Below are 16,449 nucleotides of genomic sequence, written 5' to 3' on the forward strand. Positions count from 1 at the left end.
CCCATCCCCCTACGTGTGACCCCCATCTATAGAGGGGACCCATCCCCCATCTCCATTCAGTAGTCAGGCAGATATAACAGTCCAATATTTCTATTGATCATTTCCCCCAGACATTTCGGGCGCTGGCCATCCCTGTACACCTAATGAGGGTCCCTGGGATTGGGGTGTTGCCCAGATTCCCTGATAATGGAAATTTTCGTTCCAGATTTCTGTCATTCCATGGCACAGGGTCAGACCTGGGGTCTCTGGGCCCCCCCCCCGTCCAGGGGTCCACAAGCTGGCAGAGGTGAAGGATTCATTGTACCATCCAATGCTGCCCACCCTGCGGAGGATGGGAATGGACAGCGCTGGGCACAAACTTAGCGAGGAGCACAGCCGGAGCAGCACCCGGTGTACCACTGGTAGGGCACCCATCTGACCCCCAAGTATTGTGCATGGTGTTATTACGTGGAGTACATGGGGGGTACAGGGTATCACAGACAGTTCTTCTTGCAGACACATTGATGAGTCTTCGTTGTCCATCCTCTTCCTTTGTTTTTCTCAGGAAACTTTCACAATGCCGGATTTAGGACATGCAAACCCCCAGCGCTGCGTCCGCCATCCATGGTGAGTTTGAGTTCTATCTGCTGCTCGCCAATGCGTCCATCCAGTAACAGAAATCTTCCATCTCAGCAGGTCACAGACACTGGCAGGGGGGTCACTCGGCGGTACAGATCGGGGGCAATGGGCAACATTGAGATTGCTGGAGTGACTCCAGAGGAGCCAAATCTGACCCCGGCCAATTGGTGTCAATGTGCCCCCATATCAGGTGCCGAGTTCCAACTGAATGACCTGAAGAGACACGGTGAGTGACCAATCTGGGGGATGACCCCCCCTGCACAGACCCCTCCATACACAGAATACTGGAAGATGGCGGCTCCATGTTTGCCCAAGCTTCTTGTCTCTCGCTGGGAGCTCTGTGGAGATTTTATGCATGTGTTTCCAGAAATGCCCACTGGGTGGAGACACATGGTGCTATCCTTCCAGCCCCCTCCCCTGGCCAGAATTGGGGGGGGTACATTCTGCTATTTTATTATACTACATATACATGGCAGCCAATTGGGACCAACGTGACTCCAGGCTCCGTGTTCAGCAACATCCTTTAGGTAGATCAGCAATGTTCTGAAATGGTCAGACAAAAACTGCCAGATTCAGCCCCCTCTGCACCACAGATCCCACCCCTGAGCATGGACCCAGCCCTTGCATACAGATCCCACCCCTGAGCATAGACCCGGCCCTTGCACACAGATCCCACCCCTGAGCATAGACCCGGCCCTTGCACACAGATCACACCCGAGCATAGACCCCGCCCTTGAACACAGAGCACACCCCTGAGCATAGACCCCGCCCTTGTACACAGATCACACCCCTGAGCATGGACCCCGCCCTTGCACACAGATCACACCCCTGAGCAAAGACCCCGCCCTTGCACACAGATCACACCCGAGCATAGACCCCGCCCTTGTACACAGATCCCACCCCTGAGCATAGACCCCACCCTTGCACACAGATCCACCCCTGAGCATAGACCCCACTCTTGCACACAGATCCCACCCCTGAGCATGGACCCCGCCCTTGAACACAGATCACACCCCTGGCCCTCACTCCTGTGCACAGACTTCACCCCTAAACCCCAGTCCTTAACAAAAATCCCTCCCCTGAGCACAGATCCCATCCTTGAGCATAGACCCCGCCCTTGTACACATGCCCCACCCCTGAGCATTGAACTACCCCTGTAAAGAGACCTCAGTCCTTCACACAAACTCCCCGAGAATTGCCCCCTTTCCGCTGCCCTCTATTATTACTACTGTGTACAATACCCATGGCACCCTTACCATCACCCTGCCTGCACTGGGCAGTAAAGCTTGCACTCCATCACTCACCTTGTTTCTCTCTTATAGTTCTCGGGTACAGTGGATATGCCGTACGACAACTTCCCCCCGCCGTGACTCATTCCTGGAGGGTAAGAGAGCTTGTCTTGTGTCCCCACGGTCTGAATGTGCACCATTCCCTGACCCTCCCTACATCTGCCCCAATGCTATCCATGGGACTCCATTGGCGAGATCTCAATGCCCGGGTCCGAGAACTGTCCAGTAAAATGCCCCCCCAATGTGTGTGTTGATCTCCTTTCTTTTCCTTGCAGTTTTGCCTCCAGCAGACCCCATCCCTGGACTGCACAGGGCAAACACCGCTGCCAGCTGACACACTGTAAGTACCCCATTGTTTGGGCTTTTGTACAATATGGTGGTAAATGCTGCAGAAATAAAACCCCAACATATAGAGTGGCGATGACTACAACTCCCTTCATCATGTAATTGTAACATCACCCAGAAAGGAAAGGACTTTATTGCCCCTCCCCCAACAGGTAATATTAATACCCAGGACTGTGATCACTGAGTCATCCTGTGCTGTGTACTCTGCTACAGGTGATGTTAGCACCATAACTCCAAAAACCCAGGAAACTCTGCAATAACTTTCATCTTTTCCTTCCAGAAACATTTTCCGTTCATTTGGTTCCTCATACAGGTGAGTTGTCCTATACATGGAAGCCTATGACCCGAGAACCCAGAATATGATCCAATAGCCCTGACCACCCTATGCCCCCAGAAACCCTGCCAATACCCAGAGTCCTAACAATGACCCAACTACATTGTTACGGTTTCAACGCTGACCCAAAGAACCTGACCTGTGTGCCCCAACCATGGCCCAATAAACCTGAGGATCCTATGACCCAAAAAAGATTTCTATCATCCAAGAGCCCCAAACATTTTCCCTGGTCAGGACCCAAAGAACTGAAAATCCCCAATAATACCCAAACATCCCAAGCATCGTTCCAGCAATTTCCAAGGGTACCAGGCCCAGGAGTCCAGCTCATGACCCAAGAACCCGACCATGACTGAACTGTAAACCCTATGACCCCAGAACTGCAACTCTGGCCCAGAATGTCCTAATTATGCGAAACCTAAAAGTTCAAACTGTGACCCAACTGCAACCTGAGAGCCCAATAGACTCCACCATGACCCAGAGACCCCAAATATGACCCAGAACCCAGAGAACCCAAATATGACCCAGAACCGAGAGACCCCAAATATGACCCAGAACCCAGAGAACCCAAATATGACCCAGAACCGAGAGACCCCAAATATGACCCAGAACCCAGAGAACCCAAATATGACCCAGAACTGAGACCCCAAATATGACCCAGAACCGAGAGACCCCAAATATGACCCAGAACCCAGAGACCCCAAATATGACCCAGAACTGAGACCCCAAATATGACCCAAAACCCAGAGAACCCAAATATGACCTAATAAAACCCAAATATAGTTGTGATTATGGCCCAGGAGCCCCGCCCATGAGCTATGATCCCAGAGACCAGTGAACCCAAGTATAACCCCAGGAGGATCCCCTATAGTTTTACTTTGACCTGAAAGCTCAGAACCTACCAGGCCCGCGTCACAACCCAAAATCCTCAAGAAATCACCCATTATTATTATTATTATTCAACATGATTTATATAGCGCCAACATATTACGCAGCGCTGTACAATAAATTGGCCCAAGAGCCCCCAATCATTGCCCAAAACCACATTCCATGACCCACAAAGTCCTAAATATGAACCAAGAGATCCAAAAGTCCTGGTTATTGGCCAAACCATCTAAAACCCAAAAACCCAACTAAAGTTCTACCCAGAACTAAGATCATGGCAGACACATGTTGGACCTGAGGAATGCGATACAGAACTTTCCATGGACTACAGAACACCGAATCCGGGACAGCCGGGGAGGATTCACAATCTTTGTTTGTCTTTTCCCAGCCAGAACACTTACCTGCGGCCCTGGCACTGAGAGGAGGCGGCACAATGCTGGGCACAGAGGGGGTGGGGAGCCAGCTGGGCATCATAAATAAAATGCAATAAAAATAAACTCAGTGTTCATTCATTCTGCACAACATTCACCCAGCACTGCATTCACTGATACCCAGAGCAGTACCACCTGGTCCAATATATTCACCAATGTGTGAGCAGCACCACCCGGAACCAGGGCCGCATTCACCGATACCCAGAGCAGTACCACCCGGTACCACGGCGGCATTCACTGATACCCAGAGCAGTACCACCCGGTACCAGGGCCGCATTCACTGATACCCAGAGCGGTACCACCCGGTACCAGGGCCGCATTTACTGAAACCCAGAGCAGTACCACCCGGTACCAGGGCCGCATTCACTGAAACCCAGAGCAGTACCACCCGGTACCAGGGCCGCATTCACTGATACCCAGAGCAGTACCACCTGGTACCAGGGCTGCATTCTCTGATACCCAGAGCGGTACCACCTGGTCCAATATATTCACCAATGTATGAGCAGTACCACCCAGTACCAGGGCCGCATTCACCGATACCCAGAGCAGTACCACCCGGTACCAGGGCGGCATTCAGATACCCAGAGCAGTACCACCCGGTACCAGGGCCGCATACCCAGAGCAGTACCACCCGGTACCAGGGCGGCATTCACCGATACCCAGAGCAGTACCACCCGGTACCAGGGCGGCATTCACCGATACCCAGGGTGGTTCCCCATCATACACAGACGGGCGCACCGGATCCTTATACACAGATTTATTACGGGCTGACATGGACAGGTATATAAAATGCTGATTGGTCAGACGGTGGAGTTGTGGTCACATGGGGTGGGGCGCAGTGGGCGGTCCGTGGGTTAGGGGAGACACGCAGCCACCTGATAGGCTCCCTCTGCGGTGTGTTGTGCGCTGTGTTCCTGCAGTTGGCCGAGCTCGTGGAATCTCTCGCCGCACCACAGACATTTATATTGCTGCTCGCGGTTGTGGACGCTTTGGTGTTTGTTGAGATGTTCGCGCTGTTTGAAGCTTTTGTCACATGACGGGCACTTGTAGGGCTTCTCGCCCGTGTGTACCCGCCGGTGTCTCTGCAGGTCCGAGGCGTATTTGAAGCGTTTCTCGCAGTCTGAACATTTCAGGGGTTTGTCTCTGGTGGGGTCACAGCGATGCTGCACAAACTCCGAGGAGGAGAAGAAGCGACGCTCGCATGCCGTGCAGCGCAGGGGTTTCTCCGAGCAGTGCGCCGCCTGGTGTTTCTGCAGCGCCGCCGAGCGTTTGTAAGTTTTGTGGCAAACGCTGCACTGGAAGGGGCGCTCCGAGGTGCCCGCACCACATTTGTGCCGCAGCAGCTCCTGCGATTGGCCGAATCCCCGCTGGCAGGCGTTACACTTGAAGATGCTCTGGGCCCCGTGCTGGGGGAAGGATTTGTCGCACAGGGTGCAGTTGGGGTCGTCGGTTTTATGGGTGCGCCGGTGCCTCATCAGGGCGTACTGCTGCTTGAAGCTCATCTGGCACAGGTCGCAGTGGAAGGGCCGCTCCTCGCTATGAGTTCGCTCATGCTGCCTCAGGTCAGATGGCCGGCGGAAGGTTTTCTGACAGGCGCTGCAGCGGAAAGGCCGCTCTCCTGCGGGGGTGCAGGGGTGCTGCAGCAGCTGGGAGGATTCCTTGAAGCGTAGCTGACACGTCTGGCACTGGAAGAGCTGCTCCCCCGCATGGGCGTACATGTGGCGCAGGAGGTGCGAGCGATGTTTGAAGCTTTTCTCACACACGGTGCATTTATAGGGGCGCTCCGAGCTGTGCGTGCGCTTGTGGTGCACCAAGTGAGACGATTGGCTGAAGCTCTTATCGCACAGCGTGCACTTGTACGGCTTCTCCCCCGTGTGAACGCGCTCGTGGCGGGACAGCTCGGACAAATGCTTGAAGGGTTTGTGGCACAGGGTGCAGCTGAAGGGCCGCTCGTGGGTGGGGGCTGGGGGCGGCAGGGCCGGAGGGGCCCCGGGCAGACATGTCTTTTCACAGATGGAACACTTGAGGGCCCCGCCGCTGTGGGCGTTGTGATGTTGGGCCAATGAGGTGAGCAGGGAGAAGCCCATCTTGCACACGCCGCACACAAAGGGTTTCTGCTCCACCTGGGCACATTGGTGCTCCAACAGATCCGTGGCCTGCTGGAAGATCTTCAGGCATTGGGTGCACTGGAAGGAGCGGTCCTGATTGGCCGGCGCCAGGCATTGGTGCTCCTGGGGGTTCCCCAGGTGGGACAGGTCATGGCCGCACAGTCCACATTTGGGCTCGCTGGGGGGTAGAGGGGGGGGCTGAACCCCGAGGTCCGGCTGCAGGAGGATGCCATAGACGGCGCAGCCCAGCGGGTTCTCGGCAGAGCCGGGCGGGGGGATGGGATGTTCTCCAATGGTGATTGGCTGCTGAGGGGTGGGCTGCATGGAAGGAGGAGGGGCTTGTGTGTGGGCCCAGCCCTCCGACATGCTGGGGAGGAGCCAACTGGCGCCGATTCGGGGGGTCGGGGGTCCTCCGAGTCACCGGATGGGAATCCAAATCCACGGCTCACGCCATCGTCCAGGGGCAACCTGCAACCAGAAACCGGGCATTATATATCACGGGGGGCAGAAATATACCCCCACCCCTCCCCCACCATCACAGACCGGGCAATATATATCACGGGGGGCAGAAATATACCCCACTCCTCCCCCACCATCACAGACCGGGCATTATATATCACGGGGGGCAGAAATATACCCCACCATCACAGACCGGGTATTATATATATTAATATAATATATTATGGGGGAAGGGGTATATGATATCATGGGGGGTATAATATGGGGGGAGGGGTATAATATATTAGGGGGCGAGGGGTACATTATATTATGGGGGGTATAATATAATATGGGGGGAGAGGTACATTAAATTATGGGGGGTATAATATAATATGGGGGGAGGGGTACAATTTATTATGGGGGGTATAATATATTAGGGGGCGAGGGCTACATTATATTATGGGGGGTATAATATGGGGGGAGGGGTACATTATATTATGGGGGGTATAATATGGGGGGAGGGGTACATTATAATATGGGGGTATAATATAATATGGGGGAGGGGTATATTCTGGCGGAATTATTATATTATGGGGGAGGGGATGATAGTCGGGGGGGCTCGGTGTTTGGGGTGCAGCCTCTCCCGGTATCCGCTCGGTTCCCCCCATCCCCCCTCTCCCGTTACCTGCCGCCCGGCCTGCACACCCGATATCCGCCCTACATCCCGGGGGAGGAGCCAGACTCTGCACCGCCCCCTGCCGGGCACTCTAAGCACAGCCAGCCGCGGGAAGTCATTTCCGGGTTCCCGCCCCGCACGTGCCAGTGTGCGGCGCTACAGTGCGAGCGGGCGCCATGTGACACATGAGGGGGGTAATTATTTATAATCTGCCCCGACATCCCTAATCCCCGCCCCCCGGGCATTATAAAGGAGGGGTGATAATGTTCCCCGGGCCATTTTTTTGTATTTTCTGTTTCAGGCGGAAAGTATTGGCGGGGACACTGCTGAAGCTGGCGGTGGGCGGGGCCTGTGAGAACTTCCGGTCAGGCTGGCTTTGGTGGAGTACAGCAGCAGCAGCGACTCGGAGGGGGAGGAGCCGCCGGCGCGGTGAGTGACGTAATAGGGAAATGTCAAACGTTTTCCCCGGGGGTCATATAACCGGAAACACTGAAGAGATGATAAAAGGGGTACAGGGAGAGACCCAAGAGCTGACAATCTTAAGAGGAGTTAGGGCCTCTGAAATGTCACAATGGGCGGGCCTTGGGTGCCATGGAAATAGGTCATGTGACCACAGCACCTGAGGAGCTGAGCTGGGTTGTTGGGGTCCCTGGGATGAAGCATGGAAGGTCCATGAGGTCCAACAAACCCAATGTTGTTATCTTGATGCCCCCCCCCCCCGTCTTTGTACCCACTCCCTCTCTCCCCTCCCCCCATCTCTCCGCAGACTGCCCCTCCCCCTCCCGGAGTGCGTCCTGCAGATGTTCCCGGATGGCGCTCAGCACACCGAGGATTCCTCCAGACATGGCGGCCGGGTGCGCAGCTTTCACCACGAACGAGGAAACTGGGCCACCTATGTGTATGTGCCAGGTGAGACCCCCCACCTTTGCTATGTGTTTACTTCCTGTACTGGAGGCACAACAGGAAGTCAGCCCATTGGTTACCATTAGGAGATTTCTCCTCATTTCCTGTTACAGTGACAACACATCAGACTTCCCATTATTTTCCGTGTCTTTGACAATTCTCATTATAAAGGTGTGGCGGGTTCAAAGTATGGAGGGGGGCAGGGTAGTACGACATTTCTAGATTTGTGACAGGTCGGTATAAATTTAGGGGTCCTCCCTCCTTGCTATGTAAGTGGCCCCAGGGCCCCAATATTTGTAGGTTAAATTTCAGGCTTCTAGACACACTTACTTTTTAAAACAGCAACCCTGATAATTAATTTTCACTATTTTTTATAATCATGACCCCCATATTTTGGAAGTTATTAAAGGTTGGAAGATGTAATTTGGGGTACTGCTAGCTCTGAGGGTCCCCTGTGTACCCCGATAATGTCAGGTCGGTAGGACATACTGTGCAGGAGATCTGGGGGTTTATACTCGGAGAGATGGAAGGGGGCAGAATATGACATGCAGCTTTCACGCTGTGCTATGATGTCATTGTACACGCCCCCACTTGTACACGCCCCCACTTGTACACGCCCCCTGGTAGATTTATTTCACAGGTAGTTTTATTGGATGTGGCGGCCCTGTGAGTCACATGACTGTGGGGGCGTGGCACTGGTTGTCATGGTGAGGTGATTTTGGGGGTCACCTTTATTTGTCTCCTCATAGTTTGTCCCCGGGAGGAGTTCAGTGAGCTGCTCGATGATTTGCTGGACACGGCTGGAAGAAATGGCCTCCGGCTGACCAAGATGGAAGACTTTCATATCAGCCAATCACAGACCGTTATTCTACGACATCACTGGATTGAGCCCTTCGTTCAATCACTGCGAGAGAGACTGAGCTCGAGGAATCGGTGAGTGTTGGGACCCCCACTTATTATTGTGGGGTATAGGGGGGTCAGATGGGGGTAACATTGTACCTGTCATGTCCTTGGCACTGATTGGCTGCTCTTCTCTGATAGGTTCCTGTGTGTAGCTGACCGCTTGAAGGTGTACACCAATCAGGAGAAGACCAGGTAAAGGGTGGATACCCCACCTCTAGGGGGCGTGTGACACCATAGTTACCTTTGAGCAAGGGGTGGGGATTATTGGACTGTTCGGGTGCTGCAGCCTTGTAGCCAGGACCGGGGGGAGGGGGGTTCTCTGCTCACAGCAGCACCTCTCACACCCTGTATCAGCACCACCATAGGCCACACCCACACGACACTGACAGGACAGAAGCAAATAGCTGGGGAGGAGCCAGGACAGCACAGAAGGGGAGAGCTTGATAACATTTGCTGCAGCTTCTAATGCTTGTTGTGTGGTGTCAGTGTGCAGGGAACCAATCAGCACAGGAGTTGGGAGTCGGAGCTTCAACTGTCACATTAAAGGCCAATGACCGGAGTCATATAAATGCTGAGGCAGATTGATAAATCCCCCCCGAGTCCTGCACTCCGACCTTCAAGGGCCACATCTCTGACCCCAACTCCCCCCCGGCCCTCAGGGACTGCTCATTGTTTGTCTCTCTGGCAGAACTTTCCTGGGCCTGGAGGTGACGGTGGGGCAGCAGCAGCTCCTGGAGGTGGTGGCAGAAGTGGACCAATCACTGCAGGAGTTCAGCCTGGAGACCTTCTATCAGGTGAGTATTGCAGCCTGCACCGGGGCCACCGCACTGCTCACACATGGAGGTCTCAGGGGCTTTTCTGACCAATCAGGTTCCTCCAACAAAGGCAGCCTGCAAAGAGCCGGATTCCGATTGGTTGCATTGTCTGCACTTCCTGTCTCTGTGACACCAGAATATGGGTGAGGTTGTCACCTTGTTGGACGGACTTCCTGTTATATTTATTTCCTAATTAATGATTGGAGGCACCAAAATGACAAATAATTCCAAATTATGACAGGAAGTAGAGGAAATCCCCCTGTGGGGAACCCCCTCCCCCAATGTTTGCCTCACAGCTTTAGGGGGCCTCCGCAGGTCCTCAGTTGTTCCCAGTTTTGAGTGCAAATCCCATCTGCGGGATTGGTGGGAGCTGACGGCTGAATGCTCCGCCCATTGGCCCCATCGATGAAGGGGGAGGGGCTCGATTTAGAGAATTTGGGGTTCACACAGGACAGTGATCATACAAATATCAGAATATATGAAGGAGGCGCCCCCATGTGACTAAACAGACCAATCATTGCCGTCACATGCATCGGCCAATAGAAGTGCAGTGATAAGTGTAGCCCCTCCCATCATATTACCCAGAATTCCTCTGCTCTCTTCCCAGAATCCTTCCTTCCATATCAGTCTGGCCTGGTGTGTGGGGGACGCGGCCAACCTTCTGCACAAAGAGGTTCAGGATCAGCTGCAGGTAAGATGAGCGCCACCCCAGTCACTGCCCATCCCCCATTTATAGGAGTGACCGCAAACCTCCACCTCTAGGAACCCCAAATTTACCTGAAGCGCCCCCTATATTCCAGCTCTGTGCACCCCCCCTCCCCCCTATATTGCTCTGGGTACCCGTAAGCTAACACATCATGGTGCCGGTTTCTATGGGCAAAGGTAACTATGGTGTCACACGCCCCCTAGAGGTGGGGTTGGTATAGGTGGATAATAACTGGCTCCTCCCCCACCAATGAGAGGATTACCCTGATCTGTGAGAGTTGCAGCGCCCCCTGCTGGGGGACATTTACCATGTTGCCTTTGCTTTCAGAAAGTGCTGGATGAGTTTGATGATTCGGAGTTTCTCACTCGATTCCTCGCCGATGAAATTCGCTGCAAAGCCGGAAATAAAATCTTTTCCATCCCCCTCCGCTGACTGCGGATCTCCTGCACCCTGAATGGCTATTTCTATGGGGGAGGGGTCACACCGTATATTTTGTATATTGCTGTAATAAAATAATACATCTGGTCATGTGATGCCTCTTCTGTTCCCTCCCCCATAGTCAGGTGACCATGCACTGGGCCAACACGGAACCCCTATAGGAGGCGCTATTTTCCCATTTATTACATGCGGGGGAGTACAGACTCCTTTATTTCCCAATTATTTTCATGTTTAATAGCAAAAAGTCAAAACAAACCCCTCCCCCAGTCTGCAGACCACACACACTGTATGCCCCCCCCCCCAATCACAATGGTGCCCCCATGTCTGTGTGGCCCCCGGAGGGCAGAAATGTAACCACAAGGCTGAAGAGCCCAATTATCTGCAATGTCTTTGTATGATGGGGAGTGCACAACTGGGCGCTGCCATACAATGCCACCAATACTCAGTTCTGATTGGCTGTGGATTCCATCAGCTGCTGCAATATTCTCTTCTGGCCGTAGCGCACATGGAGAGAATATTTCTGTCTGCTGCTCAGCCTGGCCATCTTGGCGGGATCATCGAGGATGCGCCGGTCACTGCACAGAGCGCTGGCGTACAACTTCATGGCCATCTCTGCGGTGGAATGGAGGAGCCGGCGCCAGGCCAATGGCAGACGTGGAACTTTCTGATAGGTCAGAGCCTCCTCGTCGTCTTCCTCATCCTCCTCCCAGCCATCGTTTTCCTTGTATTCAGCAAACTCCTCAGCCGACATGCACAGCAACTGGAAGACAGAAATCAGAGAAATATGGCCGCCAGCAGGGGCTTCTGTGTGACCACAGCGGGGGCAACAACAGGAAGCGTGACCCCCCCATAGCTCCCCCTGGGCTCTCCATGTGCTGATTGGCCCACTGCTGTCACATGGGCTGAGTCATGCTCCCTTTATGTTCTGGGCTGTATTTCCAGGCCACGTGTGGACACAATTCTGGGCTTATCGATGTACGTGGCTATACCAGGGACTGACCAATTGTACCCCAATATCCTGCCCCCCTATATACGAGGCCCCGCCCCTTTATCAGATATCAGAACATCTGCCATCACCTTCAGACAGGTCCTCAGCTCCTCATCCGTCAGCACCTCTTCACAGCCAAAGACAAAGGCTCCTCCTTCCCCCGCTATGCCCATACGGCACAGAAAGGACCACCTGTCCTGCAGCCACGCCTTCTCCTCCTCCGACTCCGCACCTACAGCCAGGTGAGAAGAGGAATCAGTAACAGAGCCCCGTGCAGGATAAACCACAGGACCCCCCACCTACCGAAAGGGCCCCCCACCTACCGAAAGGGCCCCCCATACCAAAACCATTCCGACAGGACCTTTGGAAGGGGAGGGATTCCACAATACACCCAACAACAAAAATTACCCCACCCCCGCCCAATACTGTGCCTCCTCGGGGGTGGACTCCACAAGAACTCTGAATATGTCTCTAGCACTATCCATTATGTCACACCCCCTCCACTACCATGCAGAGTCCCATAATGCCCCCCGCCTCCTCCACCTGCCAGAGACCCATAATGCCCCCACCTCCTTCACCACCTGCCCACTTCCCATAATGCCCCCCGCCTCCTCCACCACCACCTGCCAAAGTCCCATAATGCCCCCCGCCTCCTCCACTACCATCCTCCTCCACCACCAGCCAGAGTCCCATAATGCCCCCCGCCTCCTCCTCCACCTGCCAGCTTCCCATAATGTCCCCCACTGCCTCCATCACCTGCCAGAGACCCATAATACCCCCCACCTCCTCCATCACCTGCCCGTGTCCCAAAATGCCCCCCGCTGCCGCCTCCATCACCTGCCCGCGTCACATAATGCCCCCCGCCCCCTCCACCTGCTATCTGGGCCCTGGCAGAGGACATGGCTGACCTTGCAGTGCGGCTTCCCGCAGGACGTCCATGGGGATTTCCACGCTGTCATTGATGTTGTCCGGGTGCGGCTCGGAGAATCCATACATGTGAAGAAGCTGCCAGTTCCCCATCTGCCCGTACGTATTAAAGAGCTCGTGTCCCGCCAGAACCGGCTGCGTGGTGACCATTCGCAGGCATTCCTGGGGGTACAAAACACCACCGTGACCCCCCCACACCAGGGAAACGTCACCACCGTGACCCCCCCACACCAGAGAAACGTCACCACAGTGAGCCCCCCACACCAGGGAAACGTCACCACAGTGACCCCCCCACACCAGAGAAACGTCACCACAGTGAGTGACCCCCCCACACCAGAGAAACGTCACCACATAACCCCCCCACACACAGCCAGAGAAAGGTCACCACAGTGACCCCCCCACCAGGTAAACGTCACCACAGTGACCCTCCCACACCAGAGAAACGTCACCACATAACCCCCCCACACCGGCTGCGTGGTGACCATTCGCAGGCATTCCTGGGGGTACAAAACACCCACATAACCCCCCCACACCAGGGAAACGTCACCACAGTGACCCCCCCCACACAGCCAGAGAAACGTCACCACAGTGACCCCCCCCCACACCCACCAGAGAAAACCAGACGGAGACTTACAGGCGTGAACTCCAAATGGGCATTGTGCCGAGCTATGTGATTGAGCAAATCCGCTACAGGAACCATCATTGGAGGAAAACCTTCCTTCCCACAATCCTCCTCTTCATCCTCCATCGGCTCCTGAAAACTGGCACAGGCAATGGGGTAAGGTCATTAGGTATATGGACACGAGGCCCTTCCCATCGGGCCAGACCCGGAGGTCACATGGTGTCAGTTCCTGGATCAGTACCAGTACAGATTCACCAGGTCACAGAATATCGGACCAGGCCCGGGTTGTGAATTTGACTCACCATGGTATAACAATGCAATATAATACACACAGCTCTATAGCGGACAAGCCTGGGGGCCTGCAACTCTCAAGGGGCCAATGGCTGCTTATGCTGAGGGGTATGAAGAGGAGGTGGGGCCCATTAATTGCACAGCTGGGGCAAAGGGTGAAGGTGGGGCCAAATCATAGTACAGCAGGAGGTACAAAGCATAGACAGCAGCTATGAACAGGGGTGGGGCCTATTGGTAGCACAGGGCAGGGGTGGGGCCTATTAATAGCACAGGGCAGGGGTGGGGCCAGAAAACATTGAGAATTATTTTTTACTATCACCTACTTTAGGGGTACATTTAGTAAGCAGCAATCTGGGGGCAAGGGGCCCTAACCTCAGAACAACCTGGGGCCCCTGGTACACTGTTCACCTGTATGCCATCACAAATGCCACCAGCCTCTTGTACAGGTCCAGTGTGTGCGCCTCAGGGCTGAAGTGCTCCGGATGTTTCTCGATGAACGGAAGAACGATCGTCTTATATTCCTCCTCAATGTTTTTCAGATCTTTCTGCACCGCTTCCAGGACCCCGGTGCCCCTCAGAAGCTCCGCCCGCTCCTCCTCCGACCTGCCGGGCAAATTTACATCAGACACTGAATTCTGCCTTCCCACGACCGTTCACCTCCCAAAATGTTCTGCCTGGTCACATGATCATGCGGTGCCCAATAAAGTTGTTCTGCCTGGTCACATGATCATGCGGTGCCCAATAAAGTTGTCCTGCCTGGTCACATGATCATGTGGTGCCCAATAAAGATGTTCTGCCTGGTCACATGATCATGCGGTGCCCAATAAAGTTGATCTGCCTGGTCGGAGCCTCCTCCTGGAATACAAATCTCAGAAATAACTAGAAGAATAATAAAACGCTTCTCACCAAAACATGGGAAGATCTGGGGGGACCAGCTGGGGCCACAGCCCAAAGTACGGGGCCCAGGGTGAGCCGCCATCTGTTGCTTCATACATGAGGGCGAGGAGGAGGGGAACCCAGCCCGATGCGCTCTCCAGGCTCCGCCGCTCTACAAGAGGAAACATAAGACAGCCAATGGGGGCAGCGCAGGTACCAGAAGATAGATCACCTGGTGGGTGGGGCTTCATCCTGCAGGGGGTGGGGCTTGTGTCCTCTCCGCACCTTTCTCCAGCAGGTTCTGGATCCGGCTTGTGTGCTGTGACAGAAGAGCCGATCGGGGGATGGTGAACACAACTTCTCCGGCTGCCAGATCCTGCCGGGCCATCACGCCATACTGAGCCGCCGTCCCCTCCGCGCTGACATACACCTGGGGACAGGTAAGTATTAGGGGCGGAGCCACAACACCGCAACAATTGCCACCCACACACAGAACTCACCTTGGGGTTCAGGAGGATTCCAGCTGTTGTGCACCAATCCAGGAATGTGGCGGGGCCCCCATTATGGGGGGAGGGGGCCTCATCCTCCTGCAGCTGAAACAGAACATTTATTGATTTCAGTCGGTAACCTCCCCTCCCCCATTACCCGGCTATCACCCCTCCCCCATTACCCGGCTATCACCCCTCCCCCAATATTAATAATAATAATCATATTCCGCACCTTCCGCCTCTTCCCCTCCGGACTCATCTCGGAACACGTGCTTCCGGGACTCTTCCGTGCTGGCCCCGCCCACAAAAACGTTAGGCCTTTTCATTGGAAGAAGAGACGTGACGTAACGAGACAAAGGAAGCTCGTAAGAGTCACGCCCACCGAGCTGTGATTCGTGGATACCTAGAGGGAACGGGCAAGCACCTCCCCCTTGACGATATTTGACCCCTTGGTCACATAACCCCGCCCACCCATAATCAGTGTGGGCAGTCCTGACTATAAATGGGCGGGGTCATATCGCAAAGCCCCGCCCTTTACATGCTTCTCTTGTTACCAGCAAGTGATTTAATTTAAATTCTGGTTGCTATGGAGATCAGCTGACCCTCAGGGCATCTGTCCCTCTGTGGCCCCCCCCATGGCCCCCAACTCCTCTGTGCCCCCCTCATAGCCCCCTGTTCCCTCTGTGCCCCCCATGGACCCGATCTATCTATTGGTGACATTGGGAGGTGTTGGCCCTGATTGTTACCTTCACACATCGTTGAACGGGGGAGTGTGACCCCATTACATGATATTTAGGGGAGGGGCCCAAATACCCCAAAATTGTACTAAAAAAGTGAAGAATCTTTATCCTTTAAAATATCAATTTTATTTAAAATATATCCTAAAGTAACATCTATTCCCATACATTTCCCCAGACACTGATCAGACCACTTCCTGTGCCTAGGCACTCTGTACCCTCACAGCTGTATATCAGGTGACTTCCTATTGGTGGGGGCCCCTGGGCATAGTTACATAGTGGGTTAGGATGAAAAGACATAAATCCATCAAGTTCACCCAATAAATAAACATATCCCAGATATAAAACCCTATAAGACATAGTTGATCCAGAGGAAGGCAAATAAACCCCCGGGTACAATTTGCTCCAATGGGGGGGAAATAATTCCTTCCTGATTCCATGAGGCAATCGGATGTTCCCTGGATCAGCAGTCTCTGTTATCTATAAATCCTTACCCCAGTTATATTCTGTGCTTCTAGAAATCATCCAGCTTTTTCTTATAGCAATCTATAGTAGTTGCTGAAACTCCTTCCTGAGGGAGCCGATTCCACATTATCACAGACCTTACAGTGAAGAATCCCTTCCTTATCCGGAG

The 16,449-nt window shown here is 54.0% G+C and overlaps 4 protein-coding genes across 5 annotated transcripts; 2 read left to right on the plus strand and 2 right to left on the minus strand.

The window, feature by feature from the left end:
* Positions 1–13: 13 nt before the first annotated feature.
* On the plus strand, positions 14–3,961 carry SPMIP8 (sperm microtubule inner protein 8). 2 transcript variants are annotated; one of them, XM_072421274.1, is made up of 7 exons: positions 14–401; positions 545–606; positions 673–844; positions 1,941–2,002; positions 2,183–2,247; positions 2,533–2,565; positions 3,857–3,961. In XM_072421274.1, exons 1-7 carry the CDS (start codon positions 311–313, stop codon positions 3,885–3,887), a joined length of 516 nt encoding a protein of 171 aa, XP_072277375.1. In that variant the 5' UTR covers positions 14–310; the 3' UTR covers positions 3,888–3,961. The 2 variants fall into 2 exon arrangements, with proteins under 2 accessions (XP_072277375.1, XP_072277374.1); XM_072421273.1 differs by having other exon boundaries at positions 545–844.
* Positions 3,962–4,640: 679 nt separating this feature from the next.
* On the minus strand, positions 4,641–7,268 carry ZNF319 (zinc finger protein 319). Its single transcript, XM_072421270.1, has 2 exons — positions 7,131–7,268; positions 4,641–6,475 (listed from the first exon to the last, which is right to left on the minus strand). The coding sequence occupies exon 2, from the start codon at positions 6,371–6,373 to the stop codon at positions 4,754–4,756; it is 1,620 nt and encodes a 539-aa protein (XP_072277371.1). The 5' UTR covers positions 6,374–6,475; positions 7,131–7,268; the 3' UTR covers positions 4,641–4,753.
* Positions 7,187–10,976, plus strand: USB1 (U6 snRNA biogenesis phosphodiesterase 1). The gene is made up of 8 exons (XM_072421272.1): positions 7,187–7,315; positions 7,423–7,550; positions 7,888–8,030; positions 8,774–8,957; positions 9,066–9,119; positions 9,616–9,721; positions 10,350–10,433; positions 10,776–10,976. The coding sequence occupies exons 3-8, from the start codon at positions 7,922–7,924 to the stop codon at positions 10,878–10,880; spliced, it is 642 nt and encodes a 213-aa protein (XP_072277373.1). The 5' UTR covers positions 7,187–7,315; positions 7,423–7,550; positions 7,888–7,921; the 3' UTR covers positions 10,881–10,976.
* Positions 10,977–11,044: 68 nt separating this feature from the next.
* Positions 11,045–15,410, minus strand: SETD6 (SET domain containing 6, protein lysine methyltransferase). The gene is made up of 9 exons (XM_072421271.1): positions 15,311–15,410; positions 15,091–15,183; positions 14,876–15,020; positions 14,621–14,762; positions 14,123–14,317; positions 13,436–13,562; positions 12,783–12,963; positions 11,964–12,106; positions 11,045–11,646 (listed from the first exon to the last, which is right to left on the minus strand). The coding sequence occupies exons 1-9, from the start codon at positions 15,335–15,337 to the stop codon at positions 11,329–11,331; spliced, it is 1,371 nt and encodes a 456-aa protein (XP_072277372.1). The 5' UTR covers positions 15,338–15,410; the 3' UTR covers positions 11,045–11,328.
* Positions 15,411–16,449: the final 1,039 nt, after the last annotated feature.

The sequence above is a fragment of the Pyxicephalus adspersus genome, chromosome 9 (assembly GCF_032062135.1).
Source record: "Pyxicephalus adspersus chromosome 9, UCB_Pads_2.0, whole genome shotgun sequence".
Taxonomy (NCBI): domain Eukaryota; kingdom Metazoa; phylum Chordata; class Amphibia; order Anura; family Pyxicephalidae; genus Pyxicephalus; species Pyxicephalus adspersus.